This window comes from Artibeus jamaicensis, unplaced genomic scaffold, assembly GCF_021234435.1.
Source record: "Artibeus jamaicensis isolate MK-2021 breed Jamaican fruit bat unplaced genomic scaffold, CSHL_Jam_final contig_497, whole genome shotgun sequence".
Lineage (NCBI taxonomy): Eukaryota > Metazoa > Chordata > Mammalia > Chiroptera > Phyllostomidae > Artibeus > Artibeus jamaicensis.
In genome coordinates, this window is record NW_026521863.1 from 4,772,725 (window position 1) to 4,787,784 (window position 15,060).

General features: G+C 48.4%; 1 protein-coding gene across 1 annotated transcript in view; it reads left to right on the forward strand.

Annotated features, from left to right (window-relative positions):
- The first annotated feature begins 1,303 nt into the window (after positions 1 to 1,303).
- The window catches only part of PLG (plasminogen), a 38,654-nt gene continuing 24,897 nt past the window's right edge, over positions 1,304 to 15,060 (forward strand). The window contains exons 1-7 of the mRNA XM_037126052.2: positions 1,304 to 1,461; positions 5,644 to 5,779; positions 7,003 to 7,109; positions 10,241 to 10,355; positions 11,775 to 11,914; positions 13,324 to 13,444; positions 14,867 to 14,985. Coding sequence (XP_036981947.2) covers positions 1,413 to 1,461; positions 5,644 to 5,779; positions 7,003 to 7,109; positions 10,241 to 10,355; positions 11,775 to 11,914; positions 13,324 to 13,444; positions 14,867 to 14,985 — 787 coding nt within the window. The 5' untranslated portion in view covers positions 1,304 to 1,412. The remainder of the gene's footprint in view (positions 1,462 to 5,643; positions 5,780 to 7,002; positions 7,110 to 10,240; positions 10,356 to 11,774; positions 11,915 to 13,323; positions 13,445 to 14,866; positions 14,986 to 15,060) is intronic.

The following is a 15,060-nucleotide window of genomic DNA, read 5'->3' on the forward strand; positions in this document are numbered from 1 at the left end:
CCAAAGCACCTTCTCAAACACACCAGTGTAATCCCCCGAAAGACACTTCTGATATTTTAAGAAAAAGTCCTGTCCATTGCTCATTTCTCATCTCGCTCCCTCCTTGTGTCCCCATTAGTAAACAGGGCCACCAGCCCTGAGAGGGGACAGGTGAGCTGGAGGAGAGAAGAGAGGCTGAGATAAAGCAGAAAATCGGGTAACGCCACTAGGTCATCCCTGCCCCTCACAACAGTGTTGCCCCCTCGCTCTCCAGCATGTTTTGGTCCTGAGACTTCCCCAGGGCACTGCAGTCCCAGGCACCTCAATCAATCCCAGGGCACTGCAGTGCTAGGCACCTCAATCAATCCCAGGGCACTGCAGTCCCAGGAACTGTAAAAAGGTTCTGCCTCCACAGCTCACCAGCTCCTTTACAGACAAGAATTTCATAGTCTGGAGAAAGGGGCTTCTTGTTCTGGTGTCACATTTAAAATAGAGTCAATTTAGCTGTTCCTAACTATTTTTGGACACTAAAATGAGAGTTTTAAAGCATTCACTTCCTTACTCATTCTAGCTTTAAACCAGGGAAAAGTACAGAACTCACAATTCAAACTGAGACAGACTCTTTAAACATAATTTTGCCATTCTTGCTTTATTTCATGAGGCTAAGACTCTAATGAATTTTGAATCATGTGCAGAAAAGATCAATATTTTTCTAAGATTACCGATAATCATGGAGAACGTGTGAATCTACTGGGCATAACGAATTTCAATAATAATAAAATGTCTTCACTTACGTATAATTTCCACACGGGGAGGATGTTGGGATGCTAACTACAAAGCCCGAGCTCTCACGTGTCACCTAAGTCCTAAACAGCTTGTGCGTTAGCTCCCCTCCTTGTTGGCTGGGTTGCCTTGGAGAAGTTCAACTTCATTAGCCTGATCCCAAAATGGGGATGATAATAACAGTGCTCATCTGAAGGCTGAGTGTAACTAGGCACATGCATCCCTTAGCAGAGTGCCTAGCATAGAGAAAGTTCTCAGCAAATGTTAGCTATTACTGTGACATTGTTATTGCTATTAGTATTATTATTTACCCAAAAGGAAGAGAAGGGAAGAAGAGGGGAGCACAAGACCAAGTGGGACTGACGAGGGACTGGGGCGAGCAGAGGAACGGGGAACAGAGGCAGTGCCACTGCCGCAGGGGCGGGGCTGCTTGCACCATTTCCCAGCATCTGTTGCAGATGCAAACATGTTGTAAGACCCTCCGTCAAGGTAATGTTTGAACCCTTCAGAGCACAGGGGCATCGGGCCTCCGAGAGAATGATTAACTCCCCACAACTGCCCTGTTTGTGGACACGCTTCCTGTCCTGTGAGTCCGTCGCACCTCGGGGCTGGGACGCTCTCCTGTCCGGACTTGGGTGGCCCGTGCCGAAATGGGGCACGAAGAAGTGGTGCTTCTCCTTCTATTGTTTCTGAATTCAGGTAAGACTCCGACACGTTTTCACTGTAGCCACTGATGGTGTCCCAGCTATGTCTTAAGAACAGACACAGTTTGGTTTCATGAGCAACTAGTCTAACTTAGCTTCTGATTCCTGAGATTCCCAGTTCAAAATCTAAACCTAAGATTGAGGATTATATCACGAAATAAGTCTCATTCCCATGTAAATCCTGCAAATGAGGGAGTAGAGGGAAAAAATGAGTGGTTTTTTAGAATGTAAAAGATTGAGTTTAAATCATAGTCATTTGGGTTGACAGAGAATAGCCCCTATGGCTACTGGCTCTTTGCTTGTTTCTCAGTGTGATTCACTTGGTCCTGTTTGTCAAGATGACATATTCTCCTCATTTAAAAATGTACGTAGTGGAATATCTCCTTGACTCCATTCTTTGACCAGTCCGTGGTTGTATTTACTAGTTTCCTGTTTGCTGTGAATTCAGTATGGCTTTTCCATACACAAATGTTTGCTTCTATGCCTGGAAGAACCACAGGCTTTGATGAGTCAAATGAGGTCTGCACATAGGAATTCAACACATACTCCGTGCTTGTGGTGAGCCGGGCACATTTTCACACTCACACACACATGTCTCTGTGCTTCACTAATCCTAGTTCATTTAGCTGGTGCCACAGGTAGGGTTATAGGTGTATCCCCACGTTATAGGTGACTTCATCCACACTGAGGAGAATCCTATTATTTGCCTATGGACCAAACTCCCAAATCCAGGACGTGGAGAAACTAGGACTTAAACCAGGGCTTTCCAAGAAGGAATCTTGGTGCCCTTCTCACTTTTTCAACTTTGTTTAAACATTCTTTAAAATACTCTAAGTATGTCCTTCTAGTTCTTTTTCCCTTGACAGCTTTATATCTAACCCACACTCTACACGATCCACCCATTTAAAGCATTCAGCACGATGGCTCCCGCTGCCTTTGGAGTGATGCGCCCATCGACGCAGTATCAGCGTGCATTCACCATGCCCCCAGACGCTCGGCACCCGTGGTCATCACCCCACCCCCTTCCTTTCCCGTCGCCCCTCCCCCCTTCCAGGCCCATCTCCCCTGGCAATCACTCATCCACCTTCTGTCTCTGATTTGCCTATTTTGGACATTTCATATAAATGAAATGATACATTATGCAAGTAGCTCTTCATATACACAGTGCATAGGAACTTGAAATTAGATTATGAATCACAAGTTGTGCATTAGAGTCGAATACGTTTCAATTTAGTAGAGTCGTGAAAAGGAATGTCAAAGAACATGGCAGAAGATTGCGCCAAGAGATTTTCTTGGAAAAGGGTTGTGTGCAGGTGTGCAAGCCTTCACCTCCCCTTCCAGCCCAGGGAGGGCAGGGCCTGGGGCACCGGGAACTGCTCCACAGGTCACACCCAAATCTTAGAACAAACTTCTCTGTAACGGGATTAACCTCTGACCTCACTGATGTGGGGGAAAGGCTTTCACGGCTCTTTTTGAAAGGAAGGCATTTCCTCTCTCTTTCTGAGAAATGGGTCATCTTTTTAGTGCACAAAACCGCCGGGCAGAGGAAAAGCACTCTCCTAGCCCAAAATACTCATCACAGCCATTCTCAGTGAGCAGTGGGTAAGGGGCTTGCATTTCACAAATCACTGCTCCCGTCTGTCAAACACACAAGTGTGGGTGCGCACATGTGCCGTACTGAGACTGAACAACAAGCAAACCTGCGTTATCAGTAAAACGCACTTCTTTTGGTAACAACATACACCCACGTTAGCCTAGAACAACAGTTTTCAACCGGTTTGCTGCAAGAACTTTTAAAACGTGCCATGCTTGACTATTTAGTCAGGGAGCATGGACCTCTGTTCCCTTAGATTGTCAAATAAAAAGTGATAACAGCCAACACAACAATAGCCATTCGGTATGAATAAATCAAAATTATACCTATTTTTTTGGTCAGAGTTGCAAAAAATGTGATATTTTTCAATGTGCTGCATAATTTTAGTAATTGGTTTATGTAAGCCATGAGATGAAAAAGGTTGAAAATCGCTGTCCTAGAATATAAAAACATTTTTCTTACTAAAATGATTGGTTTACTATGTCTTGGTCAACAAATAAACAACATTATATTCCATTGCCATCTGAGCCCTAGAATTGAATAAAAGACAGTATTTGGGGAAAATTTCTCAAACCAAATAGAAAACAAATCTCTCTGGGGACATCTCTGGGACATTTATTTGATCCTAAGGTGGGTCTCGGCAGCTACGTGCTCTGAAACATGATAATATAATACAATCAAAAGTAACTAAATTAAAGCACTATATAAACAGAACTTTTCTCATTTGGACATGATTTATACCCTGGCCTGCTCCACTTTCTTTTTTAAATTTTTTAAAGATTTTATTTATTTATCTTAGAGGGGAAGGGAAGGAGAGAGGGAGAGAAATATCAATGTATGGTTGCCTCACGTGTGTCCCCTGCTGGGAACTGGCCTGCAACCCAGGCATGTGACTGGGAATCGAACCGCGATGCTTTGGTTCACAGGCTCGCGCTCAGTCCACTGAGCTACACCAGCCAGGGCTCCACTTTCTAACAGATCTTCCAAAAGTTCAATTGCACTCTTTACAGGATTTGCTTTATAGAGTTAACTTGCTCGTTCTCTGAATTACATCCTAATTTGTAGCGTTTACCAAAACACATTTCTTCTTGGAAACGAGAGCTCCAAGTGAGAGAAAATGCCAGATGGTGGCATGGACACTGGTCTAAAAGATCCATTTCTCCATAATCTTCTCACACCGTTACCAAGAGCTTTCCGTGTATTGCATGTAAACAGCACCAGCCACCTTTGTGTGCAGTGTCCACCTTGCAGCTTGGAGTGCCTTACCCTGAGGAAGGAGAAAGAGGCAGGAAGGGGCTGGGTCTGTCTCCGCCCATCAGGGCAGATGGCCCTGGGCAGTGTGGCATTTTCAGGTGGTCAGGGATGGCCTTTCTGGGAAAGAGAATCTCAGTCCTCATCATCGTTCCTATGGAGCATTTTCACCAGCACCAACCTGCTTTAGAATGTCTCCTCTCGGAGAAGTTTTCGTGACTGCACACGCCCTGCATTTCAAACGCTCCTTCGCAGCCAGTCTCTGGAAAAGACTTGTCCTCTGCCCATCCCACTGCCACTCCGGGTTGCTCTTCCATCCCCTCCATCTGGCTCTGGTCCCCACCCCCCAACCCTCAAAGTGGTCAAAGTCCCCATGTTGCCCAATCCCCTTTAGGCAAACTTTAGGAAACTTTGCTATCTTTATTTTATTAACCTCTTTTGGCCTCTTACCCTGCGAAAAGCACTAGTGTGTTCCCCATTCAAAGGCCAGAGGCCAACACCCCCAGGCTGGGGATAGAGTTGCTAAGCCTGGCCAGGCGCCCGCAGGCCTGGGAGCATAGCTCAGCCCCCTCCGCCTCGGGAACAGGGGGCAGAGAGACTTTCAGGAAGATTCTTTGCCTATGGTTTTATTTCACAGAAAACTCAGGGCCAGCATTTGTCTGATTTTTTACCATTTCTTCCAAAATGCAAATACCTGTCGGCATCACAGAAGAACTTATCTCTCTTTAATGAACAGTGATGTGTCCCCGAACTCAGCCCAGGATAAAAATGGCCTCGTTTACAGTGCAGACTAGTCCAGTCCTCCTTTACTGTCCACATTGTCACCTCACCAAACAACACTGTGTCTCGAGGTGGACCCGTTCAGAGAAGGCTTATCGCATCAATCTGAGGGGCAGATGACAGCCACCGTCTATGCCACTGGAGATGGAGTGATGGCTGCAGGTTCTTCCGTTACCCAGGGGCCAGGGACGGACAAGTCATCGGTACCGGCACCCTGGGTGCTCCTGGCGGCCTCTGAGGGTTCTATCTCGGCTCTGCAATCAACAGCAAACAGACCACATTTATTCTTATGTACGGCTTCCCACTCAGTTGGGCAGCAACATAGACGTTAAATTGTTCTACTCCACGAATCTGTCCGTGCAGTTGATCTTTGAGCATATTGCAGTCTGTAAATGGCACATTTTTACTCCTAGCCATCCATTCCACTTCCGGGAGAGCAGCATGTTTTATTTGGCCAGGGAACCGTGAATGAATAGGTGACAAAGTGACCACCATCAAACAATGGTTTTGATGAATTCTACCCACCATCCCACTTTTTCCTTCTGCTTGCAGGTCACGGAGACTCCCTGGACAGCTATGTGAACACGCAGGGGGCAGCACTGTCCACTGGCAACAAGAAGAACCTGGGAGCCAGCAGCATAGCTGAGTGCGCAGCAAAGTGTGAGGAAGAAACAGAATTCATTTGCAGGTATTTTTACCGTCATTGAACCTATGACACTGTTGTCTCGTTGTTTGAGACACTATTCTTTCGACACCAAGGAAGTCGCTCATGGACTTGACCAGAGCAGGATTTAAGAGGAAAGAGGAATTTCCTGGGGTTAGGGTTTGGAATCTGTATGTGAGCCCATTTCATGTCTTGTTAAATTTGTGAGTACCCCCTTTAGGAAAATGCCCCCGAAGAAACTTATTTATTTTTGTATGAGACACAAGCCACCGTCATTCCGAGCTCTAGGCTTGCACATCATCACCACTAAGCATTAACAGGGGGTCACACGTGGGGAAGTGCTCCAGACCCTGAGGAGCAACGAAGCCCAGAGACAGTGGCCCGGGGTATTTGGTGGGTAGCCCTGCAATGGGGGAGCTCTTTGTGCAGACACACGGTCCCGACCTTGCCCGCTGTAGTCATGATATAGTCATGAAACTGGATAAAATGTATGTCTAAAAGAACCCAGCCAATGGGAGGTATCGATGAGTGACATAGTCAATACGTGCTCCATACAATTCAGAGGGAAGAACAATTCCTAAGTGCTGATGCAGTCCAGGGCACCTCGGGGAGGAGGTGGGACCCCAGCTGGGCATTGAAGGGTGAGTGAGAGCTTGCAAATACTGATATAACTGGAGGCATTCCAGGCCCTGCCCTCGGCTGAGGGACCAGGAAGGGACCAAGGTGGCTGGAACAACAGGGTCACGTAGGACAGGAGATGGGACTGGAGAGGCAACTGTGGGTGGCTTTCTGTGACATCTTCAGCAAGACCACGTGGATGGGCAAGGACGGGTGAGTGGGAGGGGGTAGAATGGAGGCAGGTAGGCCAAGGGGAAATGACAGGGCTCATATAGTCCATTTGGGGAATACCGGTAAGTTCAAAGCAATCTTTCCAATACAAAAGGAAATATTCTGGAACTTAAGAACATGAATGAAGAAAAAGGAGAGCAGCCGAAACAGAAAGAGAAAAGTCGGAGGACCGGAAGGGGGAAGGTCAAGTTAGAAAGAAACCGAGAGTAGCCACTGTGTTGCTGGGCTGTTTTCACAGTGTCTCCTTGACAATCGCCCCCACTGGATTGAAAGCGCCAATCATGAGCTCCTTGGTCCATCAAGAGACACAATTATCTTTAGAGTCTCCTGTTTCTCAATAAAATTTTGCTTTCTGATTGAAGGAAGACATTGGTTGAGCTTCCTGACTCTCTCCGCAGGGCGTTCCAGTATCACAGTAAAGAGCAACAATGTGACCTCATGGACCAAACCAGAAAAACCGCCCAAGTCTCCAGGATGAGAGACGTTGTTTTATTTGAGAAGAGAAGTGAGTACAATATTTTCTTTTTAGTCCTCCTGTTCGTTTCCTTCCCTTCCCTGCCCTCCCCCTACCCCCTCCTTTGTGTCTATAGTTTAAGAGGCCACAGGGTGGAGATGCTGAGCGGGGGGGCAGCAACGGGGAATTGGGGGTCAGGGCCAGGTATGGCCATGAACCCACCGTGGCGCTTGAGTGAGTACATGCCTGCACCTTTTGTATTTTCTTTTTCTTAATTTAAAAACCATGGGGTCATATTTACAAAGTCACTTCTACCCCTATGACTCTGAAAATATTCAAAGTGTTATTTTATGTTTGAAGGAGGAGTGGGGGGGTCTAGATGTTCCTTATGATCTTGACTTTGTTCTGCAGGGACCGTGGTCCTTGACCCCTAGCTTTGGGACTGAACCTGGAGAAACAAAGAAACACCGAGATGTTTTTACTCCTCAGCAGCATTTGCATAGTGACGACATTTTAAGTTCTAGTTTTTAAACTTTCCCCTTGGAGGGGGGTCACAGTCTGTGTGTCCCTCAGACTCTGAAATACTGTCTTTTGAAAATGGGCCAGAGTCACGGTTTCTTTTCCATAGTTTTCTTCAGAATCCTAGATCAGCTGTGCCACTGGTTAGGACGACAGACGGCCTACCTTTCTATGGAAATTCATGTCTTTTTGGACATGAAAAAGTTCACGAAGTGTATATGGAGATTTAAGTGAAAGTACGATGCTTTTAAAACTGCCTCCTAAACTCTGCTGCTGGCGAGGTGTTATGACCACTTACGTTGTAACAAGCTGGCTTTGCAAATGTCGGGTTACCACTGGTGTGAAAGACAACAAGGAACATCCTCTTCTATGCATTTTTGACAATGACCTCTCTGCAGTCCCGCTGCAGAACTGGGGTTTTTGAAGTGTCCTTCAGGTCAGGGATCATCGCTGTGCACCTGTCCACCTGCTCAGGTCTAATGAGAGCTGTGGGTCTTCTCCCCTCCCTCCTCCCCACTGTGTATCTTGAACTCTTGGGATGAGGGTGCTGATTAGATCTCAAACTTATCTGAAGCTATTAGTTCTTACAAACAGCGAGCAGAGCAGGTGATACATCGGACGACCTACTATCCACCAGATTTACAAAAGCGGGGCGAGGGGTCTGTGGGAATCTCAGCACTAACGCCAAATGCCACGCGTAAACTGTTAAGCAGAAGGGACACGGCGGTGCCACTGGCCTCAGCTTGCACAGTCGAAGCTGCCCGTTTTCCAGGTGCCAGAGAGGAGCGAAAGGTTATGTAAACACTGGCAGGTCCGTGCAAACACAGGAGAGGTACAAAGTCAAAAGTCAGGCGTTTTCGGGTGCTTGTTTCTTTGCTGTGGAGTGTGGGACCCACTGCTGCGTTACCCACCAGCGATGTTCTGGGAATAGTTGGTGTCCCACTGACACCTGCCACTTGCTGCCTTGGCCACTGCCTCCACCTGGTCTAAGCTGCCACCATCCCTCGCCAGGTCCCTGCAGTGGCAGGTCTGCAACACCCCTGCTTCAAAAACTCAGTGCCTCGGAATAAAATCCAGACACTCGCCAAGGGCCACAGGCACCCCCACCCCCCACCATCATTGAAGGCCACCCGCGTGCTGGGCTCACTTAGCCTGACCCGCTCCCACCTGTCACCTGGGATCCTCTTCTGCTCGTTCTGGGGACAGTCCCTTCTCACCTCCCAGGTCTCCACTCAAGCCTCACCTCCTTTTCAAAGTCTCCCCTGACTGCTGGGCCTCAAACGTGCCTTGAGTTTACACCTTGTGTAAGTGCTGTGGGCCTGTATCATGAGGGTAAACCTCAATGAAGGGGCAGCTGCACCTTCGTGCAGGCAGGTGGGTTAAAAGCACTAGTTTGCTATAGGTGTGTTAGAAATCCTCTCCCCAGATAGTTGGTCAATTGATTAAAATCTTGGCCAAAGTGGGGAATTGTGAAAGATGATACACGTATACCTTGAATAGTTTCTATTTTCACTGAAAACACAAGTTCGCATTGGCACATTTTGAGGGGGGGCTTTTTGTCTCTGAATGTGGGCCACCGACAGGAGTTACGGGGCCCAGTTCCTGCATGAACTGCTCCCCAACAGCCTTGTCTACGACATCCGGTGCCTTCTCTTTGAAGTGCAGTAAGGTCTAAGACATCCATGCATCAGTCTGACTGTGAAACACCTTTACATTTTTATCATCTCCCCCAAACTCATAGGGTCGACTCTGAGTGGGTTCCCTGCAGTGGATTTGACAACAATTTTTAAAACCACCCAACTCTTTCAAGTCCTCAAAAGCATTCAACTTAGTTAAAAACGAGCCTTTTTTCTCATTTGTCTCTCAGTTTACAATACTGCAGTAACTGTGGGTCGTGCCGCATTGGTTTAGCTCGTCTTTAATCAAATACAGCTGTAGAAAAAGCCTTGACGATAAAAGCAGCTGACTCTTGGTAAGCATGTGACCCCGCTGGTGGCACCGGAAGTGGGTAGACACACTAGAAAGTGGCCTGCTAGTCACAGGCGCCCTCCCTGAAACACCTGAGACACAGGCGGCCACCTGACCCTGTGCTTTAAAGCCCCTGCCCTGTGGTTGGTTCGGTGGTGGCTGGTCCAGAGCATCTGCTGTGAACATTGAGAGTAGACCACAACTTTATCACCCTGTGTGAGGCTTTTCATATTCGAAATGCTGGGGGCTTCAAAGAGCTGAGGCGCTGGAAAAGCCCGCCCTGTCTGACAACCCTTACTTCCATTCCCTTCACTCTCAAAACAAGCTGCCGATTCAGTCACACATCGCCATGAGGCTGCGTCCTGGCTTACTCTCTGCAGGTGGCCCCCTGGGGCCACCAGGATGTGAGTTCCACAGCGGGAGGACCTTCCCCTGTTTCACACGCGCCATGTGCCTCCAGCACCTAACGTTGTGCCCGGTGCGCGGAGGGGCTGTGGCCTGGAATACATGCCTCCGGGCACCAAGTGGCTTCGAGAGCTGCCGCTCCTCCACAGACACAAAGCGTGGTCTTGCCTGGCAGGACCTCCGTGTCATCCACCGTACCCGTCCTTTCTCTCAACGCGGCGAGCAGTGCGGGGCTTCCCCTGACTCTCTGGCTGTGCAAGGAACTGACCGCTGCGTGGACTTCTGTTCAGTGTTCCTTTCAGAGTGCAAGACCGGAAACGGGAAGAACTACCGGGGCACGGTGTCCAAGACCAAAAACGGGGTGGCCTGCCAGAGATGGAGCGACAGCTCCCCACACAAACCTAAGTAAGGCTTTCTCTTTCATCTCTGGGCTCACCTCGTGCACTTAGAAGGTGCCATTCCCTCCGACTGCAGCCAGAACAGGCAGCCAGGCAGGTGTGGGGAGAGAACTTAGGGATGTCGATGCAGAATGGATCGATTATTTAGAGCCTAAATGCAGAAAGTGGTTGCTCTCCATTCGCTTTTGTGTGTGTGCGTCTCGGGGACACCTAGATCGCAGAAGGATTCCTAGTTTAAAAAAAAAGAAGAACGAAACCCTGAATTCTAGGCTGAGCCTGGGAGGAAAGCGGAGATGACCACTGCAGGGGCTCAGTTGACTGAAATCAAACGTACACCAAATTAGAGCTCTTGCCACGTGCTCACAACAGCATTGCAGAGGGAAAGAGTGGGTAAAGTATAAAAGAAACATGCTCGATCTCCTAGTTTCCTTATTGATTTAGTATCCTTCTCAGTGTCTGTTTCCCAGTAGGACATCGGGTACCATTAAGTTTGTGGTGACGATGCTTGTCCAGCAGGATTTGGTGTCTGTTACCCTGTGCCCCCAACCAAAAAACTCACCTTTATTGCACCCCCCTGAAATGGGCAGTGGTAACATTCTCAGGGTGTTAGGGCTCATTGAGGTGCAAGGAGTAAACCAAATGGCCAAACCACAGCCTGCCAGGGCTCCTAGATGTCATCTAGGTCACCTCTGGCCTGTGGGGTGAGGAATCCAAAACAAAACCTGCCCTTTTAGACTCCGGGTCTTTGGTTTTGGATTTAACTTGTTATGTCTACATAGCAACTCAACTCTAGATCCAAACGTGAGCTTCCCTCCCCTGCCCCTCCCGGTGCCACAGCTGCATTTCAGAGAGAACGTGGGGTTTGGAATCAGACTGATCTCACTTGAATTCTTGAGAGGCTACTTATTAATCGATCAAACTCAGGCAAGGGTTGGTTTTACAGCGCCGCGTCCCAGTTTTCTCCTGTGTGAAATAAGAATAATCATATGTTCCTGGTGGGACCTTTCTATTGGCACTAAACGAGAGAACGTGTAGAAAGATTTCAGGGTAACCTGCAGCACGATTCACGCAGGCAAAATGGTGCTCACTGAGATTATTTTTACAGAAGCAACTGACAGGAGCAGGTGTTTGGAACAGAGCAGGAACTTGCGAGGCTTGTGAGGCTTTTGTTTCTACTGCCTGTGCACAGAACTTTGGCTCTGCTTCTAAGATGTGTCCATAAATGCAGTGATAATGGTGATGTTGGCCACTGTACTGAACAGAGAAATTGAAAACTGGACAATGCAAACCCTTCAGCCCACAGCTAGAATGCATTCGAGGGCAGAACCTCGAACCTCGATTAGGAAACAGATGGCACATCATTCTGTGCTTCTGACAACATGTGATGTTTACAGTGTGATCCAAATGGTTCCTTTCCATCCCGCAGTTTCTCACCCACTAGCCACCCTTCAGCGGGGCTGGACGAAAACTACTGCCGGAACCCAGACAACGACGAGAAGGGGCCCTGGTGTTACACCACCGACCCGGCGACCAGATTCGACTACTGCAACATTGCTGAGTGTGAAGGTCAGGCGCGGCTCTAGATCCTGCTTCTGCGTCTGCCCTCCATCCGTGCAGTCATTTGCTGCAGGGCCGTTCCCCGCAGGGACACTGTGAATGAACATTTAGTGCCGTGGCGCACAGAGCTGAGCCACACGCGAATCTTGTGGGGAGGCCCAGACTTTGCTCAGGCCCCCAGTATCGACCTGACTAATTTTTATTAAAATGTTCCTTCAACATGTACCAATGCAAAACCCCATGTGAACTCCAGATACAAACATTCTAGGCTTAAAGCTCGATAGAGCATAAAGACAAAAACGGATTTGCAGTTAAATAGTTGAGATAAAAAATCACAAAAGCAATACAATTCAACTGAACACTATTCATTGAGTGAGGGATACTTCCTCATTGCACCGAAGCCCAAGTAAGGAGCCAGTTGGAAACCAGCAGTTCATTATTTTAGTAAGTCAACCAAGGTAGTGGCGCACCTCACAAGTCAGTGCTGAAAAGGGGGAAGATCCTATTGAAAAAAAGTGTTCTCACACTTCCTGCTCCATTCATTGGTGCAAGGGGGGGGGGTGGAGGACAGCAGATTTGTGCAGCCATGTGGCAGAGTCTTCACCTGTGACACTCAGGTCCCCATCACCTTATCTGGTTCAACTCTAGGGCCTCTATTTTTATACTGCGCTCTGAGGTCGTTTGTCCCTTAATTGCCACATCATTGACACATAATTGAATGCATCACTGTCATTTCCGAGTCTGACCCTTTTTTTCGTCAGGACTCCATACAACTTGAAGTCTTATATCACCAGGTTATCTTAATCACTCCAAATCAAAGCTTTTATTTTTAAATAATGTAAGAAGGCAAAGAATGGCCAGCCACACTTCTCAATCGTACAAAAAGTGAACTGCCGCCAGCTGAGGTGAACCCACCCCCCAGCGAGGTCAGGAGAACAGGCCGAAGCCCCACACTCATGTCCTGGGAGGGGGCCCCATCCGTGTCATCAGATGCTGTCATAGGCATTTTAAGAGATCCTTATTGGAACCAAGACACCAAATATTATTTAAAAGTCCTAGTAGAAACCTTACGGGCTTCTGAGAATACCTGCACCCTGCCCCAACCGCTCCCACCCACAAGGTCCAGGGCATCCCAGTTTGAGGAAGTGGCCTTGTGGAATTTCTGGATTTGGTTGTGACTATTAAAGCTGAGGAGGTCTCGACCAAACTATGCTAATTTTACCATTTGAAGGAAAGAGTGACATTTTAGGTTGTGTTAGCAAACTGAGTATCGCCTATTTCATTGCCAAGTGATTGTCGGGAAGCGCATGGGAACAAGGGGCCAGTGCCACTTGAGACGTGGCTAGTGAGACTGTGGCCTTCCCTCTGCGTCACACACCTCAGTTTCTTGCCTTCCTCCCTTCTCGTCCCCTACCCAGTCGAGTGCATGCATTGCAGTGGAGAGAACTACGAGGGCAAAATTTCCAAGACCACGTCTGGACTCGAGTGCCAGGCCTGGGGCTCCCAGAGCCCCCACGCTCACGGCTACTTGCCTTCCAAGTAAGTCTCCCTGGGAACCGGTGTTCATGGCTGCAGGGCGTTTCACGTGATTGCGATATGTTTGCACTCCTCAAGAAGGGAACGCATCTGGGGTTCTGGAATCTCAGACTTCGCCTCTCCCCACGTGGCCACAAGAGAAAAAGCACGCACTCCTGTTTCCCAAACCGCAGTCCAGGAAGAGAGCCGGGCTCCGAGGGTGGTGAGCGAGGCGTGTGGCGTCTCGGGCCCTCGGAGCCGGAGTCTGTTGTGACCGGCGCCCTGGCTGAGTCGTGTGTGCAGGGAAGGGTAGGAGTACAGGTCTATCCCACACGTGTGCTTTCCTCTTCTCTCGATTCTTCTTCCTTGGTTCATACCGATGAGATTCAAGGCTTCCTAACCTACGCTCTACGGACGGGCTCTGGAGGTTTCGTATATACACGTGTTTTATGCATATTTACATCAGTGCAATTTTGGGGGGGGGCAAGGATTCCTGACTTTCACCAGATTCTCCAGGGGGTCACAGATTTACTGTAGGAATAAGAGTCCCTGATCCAGAAAGGCTCGCCCTACTTCACATAGATTGTTCTGGAAGACCCCTCCCTTTCTGTGGCTCTCTGATCTTTCCCTTTGTTCTCTGAGGCTGTAGGATCATACTGGCACCTAAAAAAACTGACCAGAAAGGAGACTAAGCCCCAGATTTCACTGTGGGAAACAGCTCCATGCACTTCCTGTACCTCCCATTCCAAAGAGTTAACTCCAAACACAGCTTCTGCCTTTTCCATTAAAGAAGAATCACAGGAAAGGCCTCAAGGACCTGAACTGGGAAAATACACCTCCAGGAACTAGAAGTTGCTTAAGCCATTGCTGGTTGCTTAGCTCATCTTGCCTGAGCTTGTACAGCCTCAGGGAGGGGAGTGTAATCAACCCAGAGGGCATGTGACCTGGCTGCAACTCCCTGTCTTAGCCCTGCATCCCCACTGGGGGGCGCTCGCTGGCCTGCACCCTTGGGCTAGGTGCTCACAGGAACCTGTCAGTTTCCATAAGCTTAATAGCTAGCAGGACCAGAACCTGGTAGATGGGAAGGATTGTTTCTTTAAGTTCCAAAGATGGCAACAAGCGAGTCCCTTGTGTTTTAAAAACGGCAAGTATTTGCAGTTGAATAACTGGAGTTGGCGTACATCAGCTTTCCACGCAGTCTAAACAATCAGGTTACTAACCCAGAGCTGTTATATTTTACAGAAACCGCCAGGAAAGCACACTCCTTAGACTTCTGAGCTGATCTCCCTTATGAGATTGGCACCCCTTTGAGGACAGCCTTCATGCAGTCACCTCCGTGGGTGCCAGACAGGGCCTAGCACCCAGTAGATGCTCCATATTTGCTCATTTAAAAGCATTCTTGTCTGTCAATACTCAGTGCTATTAAAACTCTTCTTGTGCATTCAGATTCCCAAACAAGAACTTGGAGAAGAATTACTGCCGAAACCCAGATGGGGAGCCCCGCCCCTGGTGCTTCACCACGGACCCCAACAAGCGCTGGGAATTCTGTGACATTCCACGCTGCAGTGAGTACGGCCTCACCCCACCCTCAGGACCCCTCACCTGCTCTGCTCTTGGAATTAAAGAGAGAGGTGCCTGTG